At 39.9% G+C, this 22,251-nt stretch overlaps 1 protein-coding gene across 1 annotated transcript in view; it reads left to right on the top strand.

The window, feature by feature from the left end:
• LOC128661363 (oocyte zinc finger protein XlCOF6-like) overlaps window positions 1–20,773 on the top strand; it is a 58,500-nt gene extending 37,727 nt beyond the window's left edge. The window contains exons 2-3 of the mRNA XM_053715627.1: window positions 18,869–19,559; window positions 20,674–20,773. Of these exons, the coding sequence (XP_053571602.1) occupies window positions 18,869–19,559; window positions 20,674–20,773 (791 nt within the window). The remainder of the gene's footprint in view (window positions 1–18,868; window positions 19,560–20,673) is intronic.
• Window positions 20,774–22,251: the final 1,478 nt, after the last annotated feature.

The following is a 22,251-nucleotide window of genomic DNA, read 5'->3' on the forward strand; positions in this document are numbered from 1 at the left end:
ATGAAACCTTTCTAGAGACAGGAGATGTGTAACATTTTGTGACCATTCTCTCTGGGTTGGTATACTACGCTGTTTTCATAGTCTAGGGACCAGTTGTTTTGCGCTGCTTAGCATAATGTATAATAAAACCTGTCTATACTTGCATTTGATCTTAGGTGGTTTATTGAATAATAGCTTTAAAGGATTAAAGGGGATGTCCAAAGAAAGGGCCTTTTGAATTTCTCTATGAATGCCCTGCCAAAAGGGTTGAAGTATAGGGCAGTCCCACCATATGTGAAGAAGTGTTCCTACTTGTTTACAATCCCTCCAACACAGTAGGCTGGAGTGAGAGTAGATCTTAGCTAGCCTACTAGGATAGAGATACCATCTTTCAAGTAGTTTTAAATTTGTTTCTGTGATACCCATGGAAGAAGGTGCCTTTCCCATTTGTTGAAATATGATACCCCAGGTTTCGGAGGGGATGTCAAGCCCCAGCTCAGCCTCCCATGCTTTAGTGTATGGCGGTAGTTGTTTAGAGTGTAATGCTATGAGGATATATCTTGGAGAGAGTACCCTTCGCTAAATGTGGAGACTGACATAGGGTTTCAAAGGGATTTAAATCTCTTGTCAGATTGGATTTGTCTTTGTGGCAAGAGATGAAGTGAGATAACTGTAAATACTCAAACCATCTATCAAAGAAAACAATATTTTTGTCCGCCAAGGATGCCTTGTGTATTATGGCTCCTTTTTCTATGACTGAATGGCAGGGTAGACCTGCTGCTAATGTTTATAGTTCATCTGTCCATTTCTGTAGTAACGGGGGGAAATCATTATTATGTAGTAAAGGGGTTAGTGGTGAGGGGATGGTGGAAATGCCTTTCTGGGGTCTCGTGAGGTGGTCCCATGTAAGAAGTGTGTCGGACACCAGCGCAGGGGTGAGTGGCGACAAAGTCCTAAATTGTCTGTATGTCCAACACAAGGAGCCCAGACTTTTTGAGCCAGTTAGGTCATGCTCAAGCTTGACCCATTCTTTGTCCTAAATGTTTTTACACCAATCTACCACTCTGGTTAATTGGGCTGCTTGCAGGTATAACAAGAGGTTAGGCAACCCAAGTCCCCCCTCGTCTCTATTCCTGTAAAGAGTGGGCTTAGCTATTCTAGGGCGTTTGTGTGCCCAAATAAATCTGTTGATGAAAGTTTGTGCGGAGTGTATATATTGTGGGGGAGGTTGGGTGGGTATTGTCTGAAACATATATAGAAAACGGGGTAAAATGCTCATTTTAAAGGCTTGTATTCTACCCAGCCATGAAAGATTTTTGTTTCGCCAAGACCCCATATCGGACCTGACAGAGTCTAGGAGGTACTGGTGGTTTAAGTGATGCAAGGATTTCCTCAAATTCGTTATATGTATCCCCAGGTAATTTATAGAGTTATGTTTTGACAGAAATTGGTATTGTTTGGTGATCTGTTGGGAAATCTGATCAGTAATGCCAATGCCCAGGAAGTCCGATTTCTGCATATTGATTTTAAAATTAGAGAGGGTGCTATATGTTGCTATGACCGGCATTAGTGCCGATAGGGATTGAAGGGGTGAGGTCAGGGAAAATAAGATATCGTCCGCGTAAAGTGTTGTTTTGTAGTGGGTATCTGCTACATGGACTCCGCTAATCTCATCTTCCTTCCTGACATTGGAGGCTAAAACCTCCATGGCCAAAACAAACAAAATGGGGGATAAGGGGCAGCCCTGTCTCGTTCCATTTAATATGGGGAATGCATCAGATAAAGAGTCGTTTAATTTGATGCGGGCCATTGGCGTCTGATAGAGAGCAAAAATGTTCTCGATAAGCTTTTCCCCTAGGCCGAACTGGGCTAATGTAGATTTGAGAAACAACCAGTCCAGCCTATCGAAAGCCTTTTCGGCGTTGATGGCCAGAAAGATTGAGGGGATGTTTTGTGTCTGGGTATATTCAATTAAGTTTAGGATTTTAATGCTATTGTCTCGCGCCTCTCTACGGGAAACAAAACCTACTTGGTTTAAATGAATTAAATGTGGGAGGAATTTGTTAAGCCTGGAAGCTATAAGTTTTGCGTAGAGCTTAATGTCTACGTTTAAAAGCGAGATGGGGCGATAGAAGGAATGTCTGCAGGTTTTCCCGGCTTAGGGATCACAGAAATATGTGCTTCCAGCATGGGGGAAAGAAAAGGGTGTTCCTGATCTACTAAGTTAAATAGTGTACATAAGCGGGGGAGTAAGCTGGGTGAAAACTTCTTGTAATAGGCGACAGTAAACCCATCAGGGCCTGGACTTTTACCTGAAGGTAATTGTTTAAGGGTGGTCAAGAGTTCTGTCATTGAAAAGTGTTCCTCTAATTCTGACGCCTGCGCGTCAGTGAGTTGTGGCAAGGAGGTGTCTTGAAGGTATTCATTCATAACAGTTCTAATGTCTATGGGGCGGTCGGGTTTGGGGAGGTCATAGAGTTTAGAGTAGTATGCCACAAATTGAGAGAGGATTTCAGGAGTGGTGTTTACTTTCTGGTTTGTGGGAGTTTTAATTTCGTGTATAAAGGTTTTAAGCTTTTTAAGTTTCAGGGAGAGTGCGAGAAGTTTTCCCGCTCTATTACATTCAAAGTAGAATTTCTGTTTGGTCTTTAGAGCCAGTGTATTGGCTTCGCTGATTAGTTGGTCATTAACTGTTTTTTCCTAGCCTTTTCTAAATCAGCCAATATTTGAGGAGAAGAGGGGTTTCGTTTGTGTTCATACTTGTGCCTGATATTTTATGAGTTCCCCTCTAATACAACACTTGTGAGCCTCCCACACGACAAAAGGGTTTGTTTCAGGCAGGGAATTAAATTGGAAATATTCCTGTAGAAGTTTCTCTAATTTGGCAACAAAGTCTGGGGAATTTAATAATTTCTCGTCCAATTTCCATTGGAAAGTACTGTGTGGTGCCAATGTCCAGTTGAGTGTTGTCAAAACTGCCGAGTGATCGGACCATACCCTGTGGGAAAGTTTAGAAGACAGGACATTAGTGAGACCTCTCTGATTGGTGAAGAGGTAGTCAATTCTACTATAAGAGCGGTGAGGGGTTGAGAAGAAGGTGTAATCCCTGCTCTCAGGCTGTTTAAATCTCCAGATATCGAACAATGTTTGTTCGAGCATGAGTTTCCAAATTTGTTTGACTGTGTGCTTAGGTGTTGAGGGCTTTGGGTTTGTGGTATCTAAGTGTGGGTGGATGGGGATGTTGAGGTCTCCACCTAGGTATAACGCTCCTATTGTGTGGTCTAGAATCTGCGCAAAGCATTTTCTAAAAAAAGGGAGTTGTTTAGTGTTGGGGGCATACAAGTTTACCAGCGTCACCGGGGAGCCAAATAATAGGCCAGTCACACAAAGGAATCTACCCTCTGTGTCTGTGTGGGTATGAATGGGGGTAAAAGATACGTATCTGCTAATGAGAATACTCACACCATTACGTTTGTGGTCAAATGAGCTGTGGAAACTCTGAGTGAAATGGCCTCCAAAGTACTTTGGGCTCCCTATGTTTTAAGAAGTGTGTCTCTTGCAAAAAGAGAATGTCGCCACCCTTCCTACGCAAATCTCGCATGGCTAATGAGCGTTTTTGCGCAGAGTTCAAGCCTCTAGCGTTCTGACTTAGTAAGGTGAGAGTTTTAGCATTTGTGTTCATGTTGTAGTTGTGAATGGTGTCTGTCAATAGATAGGTGTAGGTGGGAGTGCAAGTGTAAAGTATTGCAAGTAGAATTCTCTGAATGAGCCATTGGGCCCGGGTCTCTGTTACATAGCATGAATAACATAAACATAAACAAACAGTAAACTTTACATTTTCTCATAGAATTTCTAGATACTAATGAAGACATTTTACTTTTATTGTTCAATGGGAGGGATTATAACCCGCTCCATTATAGGAGTTATACTATTGAGTCTAAGTAATGCTCAATTACAAAGATTCCTTACTGCTATTATAAGGAAGAACAATTGCAAAAATAACATTAAGAAAGAAGAAAATAAATTTTTCTGAACCAGGAACCCTGGGGCGCAAGAAAGCATGCGGTCATTCAAGATTATACATTACCCTAATACCATATTGGGATATCAGGCAAAGGGGCTACCAGTCAGTTCACATCTTGAGTTGAGCCAGAAGAGAGAAAGAACTGGCTAAGTTGTGTCTTTAGGGGACGAGCCGTAGGTTTTGGCCTGCAGATTACTCTTAGGTCTTGATGTTATTCGCTGCCAGTCTCCAGGAGCAGGTCTGGCGAGTCTCTTTTTAGGGGGCTCAGGGGGATCCTCTGAAAGAAGTCCCTCAGGAGGCTCAATTTCTAGTGCTGAACAAAAGGCACTAACATCGTCTAGAGTCTTGCAAACTATTTTTCTATTTCCATGCAACACATAGAGATGAAAGGGGAATCCCCACCTATAGAGGATTTTCTTTTGTCGAAGGAGTGTCGTCAAAGGGGTGAGATCTCTTCTCCTTTGCAGTGTCCGTGTTGACAGGTCCTGATAAAATTGGAGAACGACCCCCCTGAATTTCACCAGTTGGTGTTTACGTGAAAGGTTTAGGAGCTCTTCTTTTTCTCTGAACTCCCTAAACTTCATAATGATATCTCTTGGGGGGGCGTGTCTGGGGGTTTTGGCCTAAGGGCTCTGTGGGCTCTGACCCACAGGATATCTGTGGAGGGAGAGGTGTTCCTGAGGTGTGCGAAGAGGGCCGGTAGATAGATTGGAAAGTCCTTAGGTAACACCGACTCAGGCACACCCCTGATTCTAAGGTTTTTCCGTCGACTTCTATTCTCGAGATCTTCTATTTTGTCCAATAGATCTGCAATGAGAGTTGTGTGATGATTAGTAGTGTCCTGGGTCGAGTTGATCTCTTCCTGGAGATGGTCTGTGAATTCTTCCAGGGCCTCCACTCTGTTACCCACAGAGTGTAGGTCTTGCTTTATTTCTGCTATCTCCTCACGTATGCAGGAACAAATTATGTCAGCTATGTCCTGTTTGGACGCTAGTGTGGAGAGAATGGTGTTTGGGACAGGCGTACTCTCCTCTGTATCTTCCATATTTGCTTGTGGAGTCTGAGCCCTTTTCATTGGTGACTTGTTGCTCTCTTCGTTTGTAGTGACTTTTGTATTTGGGGGTGAGAAGTACTGAGCAACCATGCTGTCGTTGTGACTATGTAATTTAGAAGGTTTATTAGGTTTAGTAGAACGTTTAGCATTCATTTTACAGTGCTGACGGGGGGTAGATAAGTACAATATATTCCCCTCACAGGAGCTGGTGCAGTAGTTAAACCGTGATTAGGGGTGATGAGTTGATTTATTAAACAGTGCCAACAAAGTCTTTATTTCAGTAGCCAGGTTGAGGTATGCAATTTTCACCTAGAACACAATCCCCTCAATGAGATGAGCAGTCCCCGAATTGTGCATGATGGCGATGAGTATATTGCCATGTGGTGTGCTGTGCTTATATCTAATTGCTTGTCGAGCCTTTTCAAATTGAGAGTTATATTGTTAAAGTCTCAGGGCCAAAGTCTGCTATTACTTCTGTCCACACTGCTCCTAGTCCCCTGCCTGTATTGGGGCCAAAGTGCTACTGCGCTGTATATTCCTCACCCGTTATAGGTCAGGCCTCTATGTCAGCACTCACCATCTCCTGGCAATGTGATGGCGGCCTCCTCTCAGGACGTTATGCACGCTGATCGCATCAGGCTGTGGTATTGCTCTGCGAGTGAGTGTTGTCTGTCCTCGGCGTCCCGCACCGTTGTGGTCAATGGTTCTGACCTGGGCTGCAGTGTTTCTCCTTGGCGGTCGGCAAGCTGGTTCCGCTTTGACTCGTAGGCCTGTAGTCTGACAGGGTGTTTCAAAGTGTGCCACAGAGAACGATCATGAAATGACCAGCACTCAGGGTAAAACTCTCCGAATCTTGTATAGAAAGTGTTCCCATGGCTCCCGGCACAGTGCTCTTTCACATGAGCATCTTTTGCAAGATTTAATTGGGGCAATTAAAGCCGTTATGAGCTGCTCTATGGAGCTAGGTCACAGAGCTCAGGAATTACACAACCGCCATCGCTGCTGCCGGCTCTGCCCCCGTCGCCTATTTAATCTTTTAGCCAGAATCTTACCTAGGATTTTTAAGTCTACATTCAACAGTGATATAGGCCTATAGCTTTTGGGGTCTGTGGGTATTTTGCCTTGTTTTAAAATAACTGAAATGTGGGCCTGTTGCATTTCTGTGGGTAATGTTTTCCCCTCATCAATGGTTTTAAATAAATTCAATAAGTGTGGAGCTAGAGAGGATCTGAATGTTTTATAATAAATATTAGTGAACCCGTCTGGGCCTGGGCTCTTCCTAGAGGGCAGTTTCGCGATTACCGAAAGGATTTCTTGAAGCGAGATGGGTGCCTCAAAGTTTTCCTTTAATTGTGAATGTATTTTTGGGAGGTTAGCCTCTTTGATGTATGCTTGAAGATCAGTCAATCTATTCGGGGATCTGTCTGTCTGTAAGTTATACAGTTCTGAATAATAGCTTTTGAATTGGTCTGCAATTTCCTTACTGTCAAATAGTTGTTGGCCCGTTGGGGTTACCAATTTGCTGTTGTGAGATTTCATGGATTGTTAGTTCAGCAATCTAGCTAATCTAGGCCCTGCTCTGTTACTTTCAAAAAAATACATTTTCTTCAGTGCTAGTGCTTTTCTCTGTGCTTCCTTAGATAATATGGTGTTGATGTCCTGCCTGGTCTTGGTTATCTGTGATAAGAGTGTTTTGTTTGACGGGTTGTTCTTGTGTTGTGACTCTAGGCTATATAGCTGTGTTGTTAGGGTCTCTATTGAGGACTGATAATGCTTTTTCATTTTAGTTTTTTGTTTTATACACTCTCCTCGAATAAACGCCTTATGTGCCTCCCATATAAAACTAGGGTGTAAGTCCCCATTGCAGTTAAATTTAAAGTATTCAACAATTGCTTTTTGTAACAACTCATGGATTGGGGGGTAGTGAAGGAGTGAATCGTCCATTTTCCAAATAAAGGGTATTGTTGGCGTGTCGGGCCATTCTAGTACCAGGCTTATGGCTGAGTGGTCAGACCATGCCGTGGGTTGTATATCGGAGTCTTTTAGGAGAGACAAGTGATTCCTGTCTATGAGCAAATAGTCGATACGGGTGTATGTAGCCCAAGGATGGGAATAGAAAGTGTAGTTATGTTGTGTTGGGTGCTGTATCCTCCATGTGTCTATTAGGCCCAATTCTTCTATACATGAAAGAATTGTATTCGGTGCCCTAGTCTTAGTCTGTCCGTGTTTTGCTGATGAGTCCATGACTGGGTCTAGTGTGGTGTTAAAGTCACCCCCATCACAATTGGGCCTTTCCTATGTTCCAAGATAAGGGAAAGCACTTTTTGGAAAAATCTTCGTCTATGACTGAGGGGGGCATAAACATTGACTAGAGTGATTGGTTTATTAAACAAAAGGCCTATCAGGGTGATAATCCTTCCCTCTGTGTCTACGACTTTGTTGTGCAGCTGAAACTGCAGATGTTTATGAAATAATACGCTAACTCCCTGTTTCTTGGTGTGGTATGCGTTATGATAGCTAGTGGGGAAGTCTCTTGATGTCAGGGAAGGTTCTGTACCTGCTACAAAATGGGTTTCCTGTAAAAAAATGATGGAATGAGAGTGTTTGGCAAAATGTTTGAGAGCAACTGAGCGTTTGTTTGGAGAGTTAAGGCCCTTTACATTTTGAGATATGATCTGTATTCTAGGTACCGTCATGGTCATTGAAGGTAGTGAACGTCTGTCGGGTCTGTCTTACCTGGAGGGGGAGGATACGTGGAGTTCGGAGGTATCCCCTAAGATCAAAATACACTAGCATGGCTGTTGATAGATGTCGATGGTCAAAGCAGTAGAAGCTGCATAGTCCCTGAAGTAGAGATCTGAGGGTATTAAACATGGCATTACAATCAGACAGAATAAAGGACAAACAGTAACAAACACACAAATAGAACATAGAAAGTACATTTCTATAATTACGCATCTAACTAAACAATGGGTAGGTGGGGGGAATAAAGGCTGGTGGCTTTGCCTTTCAACTCTAAACTGGGTAAAAGATATTCTTTTATGAACAAGTCACTCAATGATATCTGTCTCATTCAAGTGGGTTTATATATCTAAAGCTGGATAGTCTCAATAGTATGTCCTTTATCAGAACAATAGGTGTATAAATGAATAAGAGAAAAAAAAGAAAAGGAAATAACTACTATCAGACATATTTTCATGGTGGATCCGTAGGATGTGCAAGGGAATCAGGTGCCGTTGTGTTTCTTCTCTTTGTTGGTCTCGTGGACCAGCTTCTTCTTTGTGGTTGGGGTTACGATGGTCTCCTCTGGTTTCCACTTTTTGTGGCTTCTGGGATGTTGGGTAAGGGTGGGAGAGCTATATTCAGTTGCTTGCAGAACAACTCTAAGTCCTCTGGCCCTCGATAAACAAAGGTTTTCTCATCCTTCAACACTTTAATAGCAAAAGGGAATCCCCATCTGTAGGCTATCCCTAGGTCTTGTAGATGCAGGGTTAGATATCTGGCCTCTTTGCGCTTGGCCAGAGTAATCGGGCTAAGGTCAGGGTAAATTTGTATAGCATCTTCTCCGTAGTAAAGTGGAGATTTTCTCCTGGCTGCCTGTAGGAGTTTTTCTTTATCCGTGAACCTATGGCAGCACAGGATGACTTCTCTCGGTGGCATACTTTCAGGAGGTTTTGGCCTTAAGGCTCTGTGAGCTCTGTCAAGTGCGATGGGTTCCTTCTCGGGATCTAGCAGGAATTTAAATAGGTTCTGGAGATAGGAGGACAGTTGTTGTGGAAGTATCTTCTCAGGGATACCTCTAATCCGAAGGTTCTGCCTCCGGCCCCTGTTATCAAGGTCCTCCATCTGAACCTGTAAGCGTTCAATGGCATCATGTTGATACTGAAAAGCTTGTGTGGTGTTATCTGCAGATTTATTAGTTTCCTCCATTTGCTCCTCTAGCTCCAGTACCCTGTCCCCCAGTTCACGGATGTCCCTCTTCACCTCTGCTAGGACATCTTTAATGGCTTTGCTGACTTGCTGTATGATAGCAGAAAGGTCTGCTTTAGTAGACAGAGTTTGAAGATCAGCACATGTAATTGGTGTCATATCTTCCGTGGCTACGATGGAGGTCTGGGGTATGGGATCCGGTGAGTCAGGGGTGAGTGATATCGTCTCTCCAATTGTGAAAGTATCCTGGCTTTTGAAATAAGAGTTCAATTTGCCCCCTGTATTTATATTTCCCTTTGATGCCTTGTCCACTTTATTTTTGGAGGCCATCTTGTGGATCTTTTCCTAGGGAGTTGTTGTTATGGGGTACGTGCTACTTTTTGTTGTGGGCTGTAGTGGCGTAGTGCTGTTATAAAGTTGTAAGCCTCGTGTTGAATTCCCCTACTTTATAAGCTTCTAATGAGTCTATAGGGCCTGGAGATCCTCTTTGTGTGGGTATATATTCAATTGGCAATCAGCGCTGGGCCATCACTAAGGTGTTTATACACAGCCGGTATGTAGTGCAGCTGAGGCCTCTGATCAGGGTAGTATGTCGCATGGGCTGTTATATGGGGTCAGCCTTAACTGTATGGCCCAAAAGTGTACTTGCGACTCACCTTCAGCGTGTTGCTGACTGCCTGAGCCCGGTATTTCACCTGCGTCACAGTGTTAGTCAAACTGGTAGGCCTATAATACGGCACCTCCGTAAGCAATCCTTGCTCTATTTACGCCCTAGATTCACTCAGGCTTAGTAATCCGAGGGCGAAATGTGTCTCGATCTCTCCTTCTTAGCCGTGGGCCGAGAGAACCGGGACTTTGTAATGTTGTGTCGGCACTCTTCCGTGCGCCTCTGTTAGGTCCCGCTCTGCAATCGTTATCCCAGCGCACTGATTTCCTTTTAGCCGGTGGTAAAGTGTATGTCCAGCTTTCTGAGCTATATGTCAGTAGGTGATGTCCCAGTGATGGTCAGTTACATGTTATGTATTGCCCATTAGAGTATTTGCTAGCCGGAGCTCATGTACAATGCAACCATTAGGCTTGCTGGTCATCTCCGCCCCCCCTGCAGTACATTTTTTTAATGGAGGCAAATTAGCTTGGTCTATAGCCACTTTTGTGCTTGGTCATGTGAAAAACCAGATTTGATATATAATGAGAACAATTAGTTTAACATCACTTGTATAATGTAAAAGATTAATATTACATAAATGTCAGTTTCACTTATACAGAGAAGTCATTTCTAAATATCTAACCAATAATAAGATATATAAAACATCACGTACAATTCATGAACCTTTAGGGACAGACTATAGAGAGCTGTGTGTCTGGCTAGAGGGAGAATAAAACGGTTATCAGTGGAGCTGTGACATTAACTGTTTGATGTTCTAAATCCCCACTGTGTATTGCGTCTACAATTTAGATACAAGGAAATTATACGTTCACATAGGGATATTAAATATTTGCACTGATGAGCCTTAGCTACAAGTAGTAAATGTAGTAACATAAATTATGCCCATCTATGTACTAGGGGGCTAATATTGCTAAGCAAAGTATGCATGTATTATGTGGATACACTGGAGTGCTCACATAGTAAGTCAGTTGGTATACTAATAGGGGAGACCTAAGCACCAAAGAGTATTGAACAGGGAACATCCTATAAACTGTTATGTCAATGGGGCTGTAACTGTGCATCTAGTAGCCAATACAGACATTTATGGGAATATAGCGTCTCACAAGAGATATTTTGAAAGCAATAGAGCTGTATAAATTGCTACCTAATTTGATCATAGAGAAGCCTATATGATATCATGAATCGCTGCTTGAGAGGATCAAAATCGAGGTTGGTGTAAATTATGTTCTATCACCTCTATTAGTAGAGAGGCAGACTATTGCAAATGTCAAGTGGGTAATATAGGGGTATATATCCCCCTTATAACTGTGTAGCAGAATACTAAGGAATCTCCATGAATTAATCTTATACCACAAGGTAAGATACATTAACAGGGAGGTATGTTTAGCTCCATCATCTCGGCCGCTGACAACAGAGCAACAACCCTATGTAAAAAATAAAATAAGCTGCTATTAGTTACCATATTAAGCTTTGTATAAATTATAAGTTAAGGTGTTTATCTAAACTAGTGGCATACTTATAAACCTGAAATATGTAATACACCAACATAAAAACCTTAAATAACCAAATCAAGTTAAAATAACGTTTAACACAGATTTTTACTGCCAAAACTCCCTATATTGATAGTTAAACACTTAAATTCATAGATTAGCTGTAATAGGGGAGTCCAGATATATCGATATCAAAAAAAGACTTAACTAAATTCTTAGGAGAAAATAATGTTTCAAAGTATAGGCAAACAAAAACAACATAAAGGACACATGCATATCTAATAAATCATTATACGAAGCCCCTACACAACTGCATAGGCATAGACTTAAGTGTAGCATATGATTTCTAAAACAAGTACAATACAGGATATGTTAGCTATCTCCAGTCCAACACAAGGGGATAAAATAACTCAGGAAATAAGGATTCCATCTCAAGGAGTATACAGTCTCAGACTCAGTGTCATCATATACAAGTTTAAAACAAGAGATTACAGGTGGGTACCCTACATTTTTAAAGGTCCGCAAAATATACCCTGCTGCAGAGATCAACCCGTCTCGATCTCGTCAGGTTTTCATAAATTTATTTAGCCTACTCCAGATTTACCAAAAAAAACTGTTGGAAGGTATTTTGACGGTCTCTGTGCGATCAGATTCTCAGGGTACTGGCTCCTGTTTCTCAGAGCTGAGCTGGCCATAAGTAATAACAGTTCCCCTTGTAAATCCACAGCATGTATTCCTTGTCTTGTCCTATAATGCTCGATGCGATTGTATCTGGAAACATAGTTCCCGGTGTGAGACTTGAAGCGATATATAGCTGCAACCAAGCCTTTGACATCATGATTGCCAATCCCCTCTGCCATAGATTGAGAAGTGTCATTCTTGAGATTGCTATTTTTGACCGACTCACAGTTTGGGGGGTTGCTCAGAAGACTCTCTGTTCTTAGCTTCACTCTCAGGAACGTTCAAGGCACGGTAGTCTTGTAAAGGTAGGGGGTCCTCCTCAAGGCATGTTTCACTGTATGAAGGTATGCTTATGAAGGCTTGGTATAGCTGCTGTTTGAGCTGTTCAAAATGTGTAGCTCTTAACTGTTTTATCTTCCGCTCCCATAGAGATAGCCCTATTATAGCCTGGTCTGAGTTTCTTCCATGCAACTTTTCCACAAACCGCATGGCTTCCCACTGCACCATATCAGACTTAGATTAATTAATCTTTGCTGTTTCAAGGACTCAGATTGTAAAGTCTGACTAGTAAGATATTACACGTTAAATTGGAATCACGACTCACTCGCACATAGACATTTTTTTTTGTTTAGTTATTAGTAGCACTCACTGTGTACACATACATTTACTTTTTTCCTGTGTTTCACATTAACACACCCTCCACACATTTATGGACAAATTCATTACTAATTATAAAACATACTCGCCTAATATGCCACCCAAATAAGAGATAGGAGGGTCAGGACAAGTGTTGAAAATTCAGCAAATTTATCCCCGTTAACCAACCTGACAGACATAGCCCCGTCTGAACCCCAGGACATTGTTAAACAAATTTCAGACCTCATGATCCCACAGTTCAAACAACTTAAACTAGAGATCTTGAGTCTTGTTAGTGAGTTTAAACATTTTGCTCATAGATTAAACAAGTTGAACAACGCATATCGCATCTAGAAGACACCAATGACCAACAAGCGACAATTATACAAGACCAAACAACACAACTGACCAATATCCAATATAAATTGAATGAGATCGAAGACTGCACTAGATGCAATAACGTCAAAGTTATCGGTATACCTGAATTTAGTGACCCCCAAGATCTCCTTGGATTTATATCAAAAGTACTACCACAGGCTCTAGGAATAGACCCTAGTTTACTCCCGCTTGCAGTTGAAAGGGCCCACCGTATCAGAAGTCCAAAAACTTTCCCTAACGGCTCAGTTAAAAATAGGCCATTGATTGCAAAGTTCCTGAACTATCAGGTCAAGCTCAGCATCATGCAGCATTATAGGAAAAAGATCCCTTTTCTAATAGAAGAGAAAACAATATTATTTTTTCAAGATTTTTCAGTAGAAACCACACAAAAACATTAAGAAATAACACCTCTATGTACTAAACTTATCGCTGGTGACCAGGCCACAGTTATTTATCCAGCTAAAATTAAAATGAAACCATGCTGCTGGGCACTCCAGGAGAGGTCAGGGACTTTGCAAAAAAAAAACCTCTTTAAAGATGATAAGAAATGGGGAAAATTAAATGGTATATGTCTTCAAAAATATGTTTTTGGTTATTTTATGTTACTGTGGTTTTAACCATGCTTTAAAAAGTACCAATACTTATACGTGCACCCCAGGTGGCTGCCATTTTTTCTTTCTTTACTTTTTTTTTCTCCACCTACTCCCTGTTTCTTTGCCCGCAGGTGCCCCACTTACTCTTATTTTTTGATTTTGTAAAGAGCCTTGCAGGCTCCCTATACTTGGAATAAGATGAAAGTTAAAATTAATTTGGCAACCTGGAATGTCGGTGGCATTACATCACCCCAAAATCGGAAAAAAATAGTAATTATATATATATATATTATATCGTAATTAAATCGATATAAACCAGACATAGTTTTTCTTCAGGAGACCCGCCTATGGGAAGCTGAACTTATTAAACTTAAAATGGGTTGGATAGGTGAAGTAATAGGTACCCCATGCAGACAAAGAAAAAAGGGTGTGGCACTACTTTTTAATAAAAAATTACAATTTAATATCCTAGAATATGAATTAGATCCAGAAGAAAGATTTCTGATCATGCAAATTATGATAGAAGGTATGCTTTTCAATTTTTGTAATATTTATGCCCCACATAATTTAGATAAAGCCTCCTGGGATAAGTTGCAGAGAAAATTGTGTGTTTATTAAAAAAATGTGATTATTGCAGGGGATTTTAACTTAACTGGATATCCGACTCTAGATAGGCTTACAACTTCATTGAACAAAAATATCAATGAATGGTATGCTCTCAATTATTCAACAATCCTCCCCAAAATTAAGTATGATCTAGACACCTGGTCTAAATTTTACTTAACATTATATGGTAAAATTAACTTGGTCAAGATGGTGATTTTCCCTAAACTTCTTTATTTGATGCAAAACCTCCAAATTATAATAAAACAGAAAGATATAAAAACACTTAATCAATTATTTTTACATTTTATTTTGGGGGGAAAAAGGAACGCTATTGTGCTTAATAAACTCTCCGTTTCCAGGCAACATGGTGGATTGGCATTCCCAAACATTGAGATTTATAATTTAGTAAGCGTTTCAAAAATCGCAATTGATTGGCTAATGGGTGCAGGTATTTTGCAGATTTGGTCATGGAAGAAACATTGGTTAGACCATACTTGCTGAAAGCTCTGCTACATTGTAATTTATACAAATGCCCAATTAAACATTTGCCAGGTATTTATAATGTAATCAGGGCTTGGCATAAACTACTAAAAAAAATTACACATTTAATTATAAATTTTCAAAATACTTGACGATAGTGGGCAGCCCCAATTTTACCCCAGCTGTGAACTCCCCAATCTTTAATAACTGGGCACAGAAAGGTTTAATATATCTGGTCTAGTTAAGAGTAAAGGGATCTGGGGCCTGTAGATCATTACAAGATTTATCCCAAGAGTTCGAGATTTCTAATAAGGCTTTTTTTTCCTTACTTCCAGGTTCGTCATTTTCTGAAGGAATTTTTATATCACCCTGCAGAAAAGTAGGAATGGAGTATTCTCCTGTCTTCTCTTAATTTTTTTAAAGCAGGGAAACATGGGATAACTATATAGTATGAAACAATTATGAGTCTAAAAGGGAGGGAGAATGTGGTAAAAATAGCTGGAAAGTGGCAGGTTACCCCAGAAATCATATATAAAAGCTTTACGCTGGCAGATGCAACAACACTTTCTACTTCATGGCGAGAATCACACATTAAACTCATAAATAAATTGTATATCACACCAAGTATGAAAGCGAAATGGGATAACTCAGGTGTCTTATGTCATAAATGCAAAGCATTAAATGCAGATCTGAAACATTGTTTTTGGAGTTGCCCTAAGATTAGGAAATTCTGGCACAAGATTAATGATTGGATAAATAAAACTAACAAAAAGTAGGAACATAAAAATATACGCCAATTTAAATGCGGTTATAATGGTTGGTAGGTTACTGATTCTGAAATTTTGGAAATCTAACAAATCCCTTAATTTGGTAGAGTTCATAAAACAAACTTAAAAACCAATTGATCATGGAACAAATGGACATGTCAATAAATTCAGAAACACAAGTTAAGTGCTTTTTGCTTAAATGGCTGAACGTTATTTGTTTCCCTAAGGAAACACAACTGCAACTAATTGCACCTCTTAGGGGCACAGAGACGATAGAATTGGCTATTACCAACAATGAATTCCCAGACTTATAGATGGAATGAGTCAAATATTGGGTACCTGTGGGGTTGGAAGAGACAGGGTTTTTTTTTTTTTTTTTTTTTATTCTTTCCCAGTGTATGCTCAAGCTGGAGCATATTACATTAATTCTACAAAAAATCCCCAATTCAGGTACAAACTCTTTAAGGTTTGTTGAATAGAAGACTGCTAATAAGTGAAACACATGGGGCAAAGTAAGTCTCAGTCCATATACCGTAGTGGAAAGGTTACCTATTTTCTCGCAAGGTGCTATAGAATTTTGGTCATTCTTCAGCACAAATGGTTGGTAATACTGACGTGTCAGAATAATGTGGGGGGTAGAGAGAGGTCCAGGTCGTTACAAGGCCTCTTCTGCGCACCTCCTCTAATCAGGTTTGCCTGTTTTCGTTGATATGTATAAGTCACATAAATCGGTTCTACAAGTAGTTCTTGTCACCTTTCTTTTGAAAAGATTTGCTGGTCTTAGGAGGGATAAACAGCAGATTTATCAGCTCCAATGTTCCACTGTATTTAAAAGGAAGCCATCTTGGTCACTGGTCGGACACGCCCCCCACAGTCAGATCCAATTTAACATTTGCTTGTTGTAAATCTAGCACAGTTTATTATCACTCTCTCATGGGTTTCTCCCTGTGATTATATGGAAAAGAATAAGAGCAGATATCTGTGCCACTTAATTTTCCCTTTCAGTTCCTTAAAAAGGGTTGGTAATCAATACGTGTTTGCTGCCTTCTTACATCTGCTCGGTATCCAGACAATAGTCCATGTATGTGTATGTATAAATATGTTTTCCCCCCCCTCAATTCTATAAAGTGAAGGTCAATTTAGATGAATCGATGCCCGATTTTTAAAAACAAGGGCACTTTAATTAATCAAAATTGACATTTCACTTGTTTTCTTCAAATACTTACCTTTTAATCCTGACAGCCGCTGCAGCGCTTCCTCCGCCTGTCGCAAGCCCTCTTCGCGGGTCCAAAATAATGAATCCAGCTTCCTCCAATCACGGTGTTGCCTCAGGCCAAGATTCCCCCGGGGGGAAAGCCGAAATTGGAGGAAGCTGGATTCGTCATTTCTGACGTATGAAGAGGCTTCCAACAGCCAGGGGAATCGCTGGAGCGGCTGTGAAGATTAAAAGGTAAGTATTTGAAGAAAACAAGTGAAATGTCAATTTTGATGAATTAAAGTGCCCTTGTTTTTATAGGATTATTAAAAACCGGGCACTGATTCATCTAAATTGACCTTCACTTTAAAGAGTTAATAGCCGGTTTTCTTTTACTGCCTTTTTGCAGCTGCTCCACGTCCAGGAGATATTTCACTTGTTATATGGTATGCACAGAAAAACAGCCAAATAAGGGAGCTTACTCTCTCCATTCCTTAGCACAGGAATTCCCACCACTGTTTTCATAGGAAAACCCCCTTGTTAACATATTATGTAGATGGAAATGCTCTCAATTGTCTAACTACTGGGTCCCACTTTGCAGGGACTTCTCTAACAAAAAGTATTTCGACCAGTTTTTATATATGATACTCAGGGATTCACTTATCATGGATCAATAAGTTAGCACAAGAATAGTACTTATCTCTTGGAAGCCAGTGATATGAAGGCTGGTCCCCTCTTCTACAAAGACTATACGGCAGATGAAGATGGCGATACTTTTCACCACTCAAGCGTTGCTACACTCTGCCCTATTTCCGGGAGGGGAGCACAGTGGCAAGTCGGACCATCTCCGGCCCAGGAGAGGCACATAGCACAGCAGTAGTTAATGGAATGACGCCTTGCTTGTTACTTTTCCCCATGTCAGGTCGGCTCATTCCTCTGCGTCCTGCAGATGGATCCTCAGCTTGCGCTTGTTAGCAGTACACTCTTCCCAAACCACCAAGGGAACTCCGGTTCAGTGAGACATGCCAGAAGTTGAGTCAATCAATGCTGTCTTTAACTATTGGGAAAATAGAGAAGATAACTCATTAAATAAATATAAGCTATTATATTTATATTTGCATCTTTTTAAGAACATTTGTTTCAACACCTGCTCTCAGAACACCTGCAACTCTACATTCCCCTGCCCTCACTCATGGAACAACCATAATTACACTTACGCCTACCTTGTTCCCATGTGTGAAACACCAACAACTCCACCAGTAAGTGTTTCCCACCCCTGATTTGTGTGCTTAATTTAACAGTGAGTATTATTAAAAGTAATACAGTTTTTGGCTGATTATATAAATCAAACAACTTCAAACGCAAGCTAAGAGTATCATAAGATCACTGCTACTTAGCCTTTTCAAAACATCTCACACTGATTATTAGTTTGTGATGATTAAGACATCATATTCTCACCCAAATGGTTGAGCATGAGCCAGGAGGGCTTTATTTGCACTTGCTTGTGCAATGTTAAATAAGGATGGTGGAAGCCTCCTCTCGACCAGAATACAGATGTACTTGTTCCTTGGCTGAGAAACTTTTCCACCCACACATTGTTTAATGGAGCCTATAACTAGTTTTAATGAGTTATCCGTGTTTTAGTTTATTATGATGTAGAAATATTTACATTATTTGTCTTTTATTGTTTTAATTTGTGTTTTACAGGTAAATCAATTTAAAAATAAACACAAAACAGAAGACTTTTTATGGAGTGTAAATAAGTAGGATTTTTGTAATAGATGGATTCCATTATAAAGAATAAACTTTCTTTATTTTCTTTATTCCTTTTTTTTTTTATGTAGACAATCACTTGAATAGTTCATGTCCACCCTTCACTACAGGAAGCATCAGTCTGATACCAACTCCAAATGTCTAAGACACTAATGACTATTCACAAACATTAAGGAAATCAGAACAGATATTTAAAGAAGATGGTGAATTGGCAGGAACTGGGCAGCAATCATTATGTACAGAGAATAATTTAGTCATCAAACAAGAGGACATGTATGCCTTATCTAGTGAAATTATTATCCCAGATTATAAACCACACCATATACTGAGTACTCAAAACATTTTAAAGAAGTGAAAAGTCTTAAATCTAGCCAAATGATCCATTCAAATGCACAGAATGTGAGAAAAGCTTCACATGTAATTTGCATCTCCTTGAACACCACACAGTTCACACAGTTGTGAAAACTCACACGTGTACATAATGTAGGAGATGTTTCACATCTAAAGGAAGCCTTATGTATCACAAAAAGACCCACACAGGGGAGAAACCTTTCACATGTAATGAGTGTGGGAGATGTTTCACATCCAAGGGAAATCTCATATCTCATGAAAAGGCCCACACGGGGGAGACACCTTTCACATGTACAGAGTGTGGAAAAAGTTTTACACACATGAGTCATCTGGAAAGACATGAAAGGGTTCACACAGGGGAAAAGCCGTTCACATGTACAGAGTGTGGAAAAAGTTTTACTCAAAAGAATGATCTGAAAAGGCATGAAAGGATTCACACAGGAGTAAAGCCTTTCAGATGTACAGAGTGTGGAAAATGTTTTACACAATTAAGTAGTCTAAAAATTCATGAAAGGAGTCACACGGGAGAAAACCTTTTCACGTGTACAGAGTGTGGAAAAAGTTTTACACAAAAGAGTCACCTGAAAACTCATGAAAGGATTCACACAGGTGAAAAGCCTTTCACATGTACAGAGTGTGGAAAACATTTTGCACAAATGGATAATCTGAAAGCTCATGAAAGGATTCACGCAGGAGAAAAGCGTTTCCCATGTACAGAGTGTGGAAAATGTTTTAAACTAAAGAATATTCTAAAAACTCATGAAAGGATTCACACAGGGGAGAAACCTTTCCCATGTACAGAGTGTGGAAAATGTTTTACAGAAAAGAGTCATCTGAAAAATCATGAAAGGATTCACACAGGAGAAAAGCCGTTCACATGTACAGAGTGTGGAAAATGTTTTACACAAATAAGTCATCTGAAAATGCATGAAAGGACTCACACAGGAGAAAAGCCGTTCACATGTACAGAGCGTGGAAAACGTTTTACAATAATGGATCATCTGAAAACTCATGAAATGATTCACACAGGAGAAAAAGCTTTCATATGTTTAGAAAGTTGAAAAAGGAATCCCATGCCAGTCAGATATCGCAAAACACCAAATATTTACTCACAAAATGCACAGCGTGGAAACCTTTTAAAAACTCTCTAAATAAAAGAGTCAAAAAAAGGATCCTACTGTAAATAATACTTTCTAAATCCTAGTTACAAAATCTCCATATTGGAATTGCTCTCCTGCTGTTCTTTGTTTCTCTATATATGTGCACCTCAGTTTCTCTCATATCAATGTGATAGAATCCAAACACGACACAGGAATATACAAATCTGTCCTCATACTGACCAGTTTACACAACCATTCACCCCCAAAGCACCCCCAAGTGTTGTTTATTAATGTGCCAGAGTTTTTTAATTTACATGGGGGAGGGGAATAATTACATTTACAGAATAAAGGAGTCTTTATATGAATAGAGTATTAGAAAATTATATAAACAAGAATATCAGTTTCAAATGATTGACATCTGGCAGATATATTTAATGCACACATCATATGGATAAACCTTTTCAGATAGCAATAGATGCTTAGCATTGTAAATGTTATATACCAGAGGAATTACTGCCGGGAAATTGATTTTATTAAATGAGACACAATGGGCTAGATTACAAGTGGAGCACTAATTTGCCAGTTTACGGGTGCACAATAAATAATCAGCCATTACAAGTGGCTGATTTGTTGCTACCGCAAACTCGTGGTAGCAATTAGGGCTTATAAAATTAGCCAGAGATCAGATCTCTAGTTAATTTTATAAATGTCCACCAAATGCCCCTAAATTTAAGTGTTAGTTTTCTTTTAAAAAAAAAAAGTAGCATTAAAAAAAACAAAAAACTGCATGTAGCAATTTTTGGGAGCTAAAGTTGGTGGCTGTGCGGTGTTAGAAAAAACTTCACTGTACATGTGAAAGGCTTTTCTCCTGTGTGAATTTACATTGCAATCTATGGGAACTGTGTGTTCCCTGTAAATATATGTATATGCTTTTATACATATACATTATTTTTTATATGTGTGTATAAGCATATCTCACGGCATAACAAAGCTCCCATATGAGACTATGGAAGCGTGGTCCCGTACAATGCGAAAGCAAGGTGGTATTCACATTGCACATCACCTGTAATACCAGAGCACATTTGAGTGCACTGGTATTACAAATGGGAGGGCAAATAATGCTTTAACAAAAGTGATATTTTGTGCTCCATTTATAATCTGGCCCAATATCAGTAACTTTTACATTTGTGATCATAATCAGTTTAATTTAAATGGATACACATGAATACTGGATATTAAAGGGACAGTAAACCTTAAAAATAATGTTATATGACAGGAGCGAGCTGCACTTAGTGCTATGGCGCGGTCGGGCCGGGCTGTGACTATACAGCTGGCCCGATGAGTTGACTGAATATTACAGACCCGCTCAGCAGAGAGCAGAGAGCGGGTCTGTTAAAGCGCCGTATTTTAGCAAATTAAACTGTAAAAAATTATTTTATGGCTATAGCACCTAAATAATGTTATATAATTCTTATTTTTAAGGTTTACTGTCCCTTTAAATATTTATGTTGTGTTCTTGAACTTGATATTATGGGGTCGATTTACTAAGCAGCGAATGCTGCTCACTCCGCACAAGCCGGAAGGCTCACCGGAATCAGGAGTCATAAGATTGCTGCTCCTTAACTCGTCTGCAACCTCTGACATGGCGGACAGTAATCATCCAGATCGGATCCCATTGAGATGATTGATACCCCCTGCTAGCCCATGATTGGCCATGAATGTGCAGGGGGCAGCATTGCACAAACATTTCATGAGAAATGCTTGTGCAATGATAAATGCCGATATCGTGTGCTGGCAGCATTCAGCGATGTTGGGCGGACATGATTTGCCACAGTAAATCATGTCCGCCCGCACGCCCGCCACTTAAATCGGCCCCCAAGTCTGATAGATGTTTTCATGTTAGTTAGAAGCCACAAGAACTGATAATAGCACATACTGTATATATAAAGGGGACATTATATGTCTGATAAATCCCTTTGTATCAAGAGCACAAGTGTTAGGTTTATTTATACCATTGTGTGCATATATCATGTAATGCTGCTTTTTACTATATAATGATATACAATGTTTTTTCATGCATAGTTGCCAACAGTCCCTGGTTTCCAGGGACAGTCCCTGGATTTTGCTGTATGTCCCTGGATTTATTTTGTCCCTGGAAATGCTACCTCTTTTGCCCAACATTTGGTGTGTGTGTATGTATATGTGTGTGTGTGTGTGTGTGTATATATATATATATATATAATGGAAAGTAGAATGCAAATGTAACAAGTACAATTGCAAGCTCCCTGGTTTTGAGTGCGCAAAACTACAGTATAATAAATGGTATAGTTTGATCTAATCTTATATTCAATGTATTGGTATTAATTCCAAGTTATGTGTTAGACATGTAATTATGTGTATATATATATAAGGGTGTGTGTACACAGTATACAGAAAATAAATTACAAAATACATGCATAAAGTTGTATAAGAGAGCAACTAATTGAAATCAATTGGATCCCCTAACTGTTAATAAAAGTCCATAAATGAATAAGTATGGAGATTATA

The sequence above is a fragment of the Bombina bombina genome, chromosome 5 (genome assembly GCF_027579735.1).
Source record: "Bombina bombina isolate aBomBom1 chromosome 5, aBomBom1.pri, whole genome shotgun sequence".
Classification (NCBI taxonomy): Eukaryota; Metazoa; Chordata; class Amphibia; order Anura; family Bombinatoridae; genus Bombina; species Bombina bombina.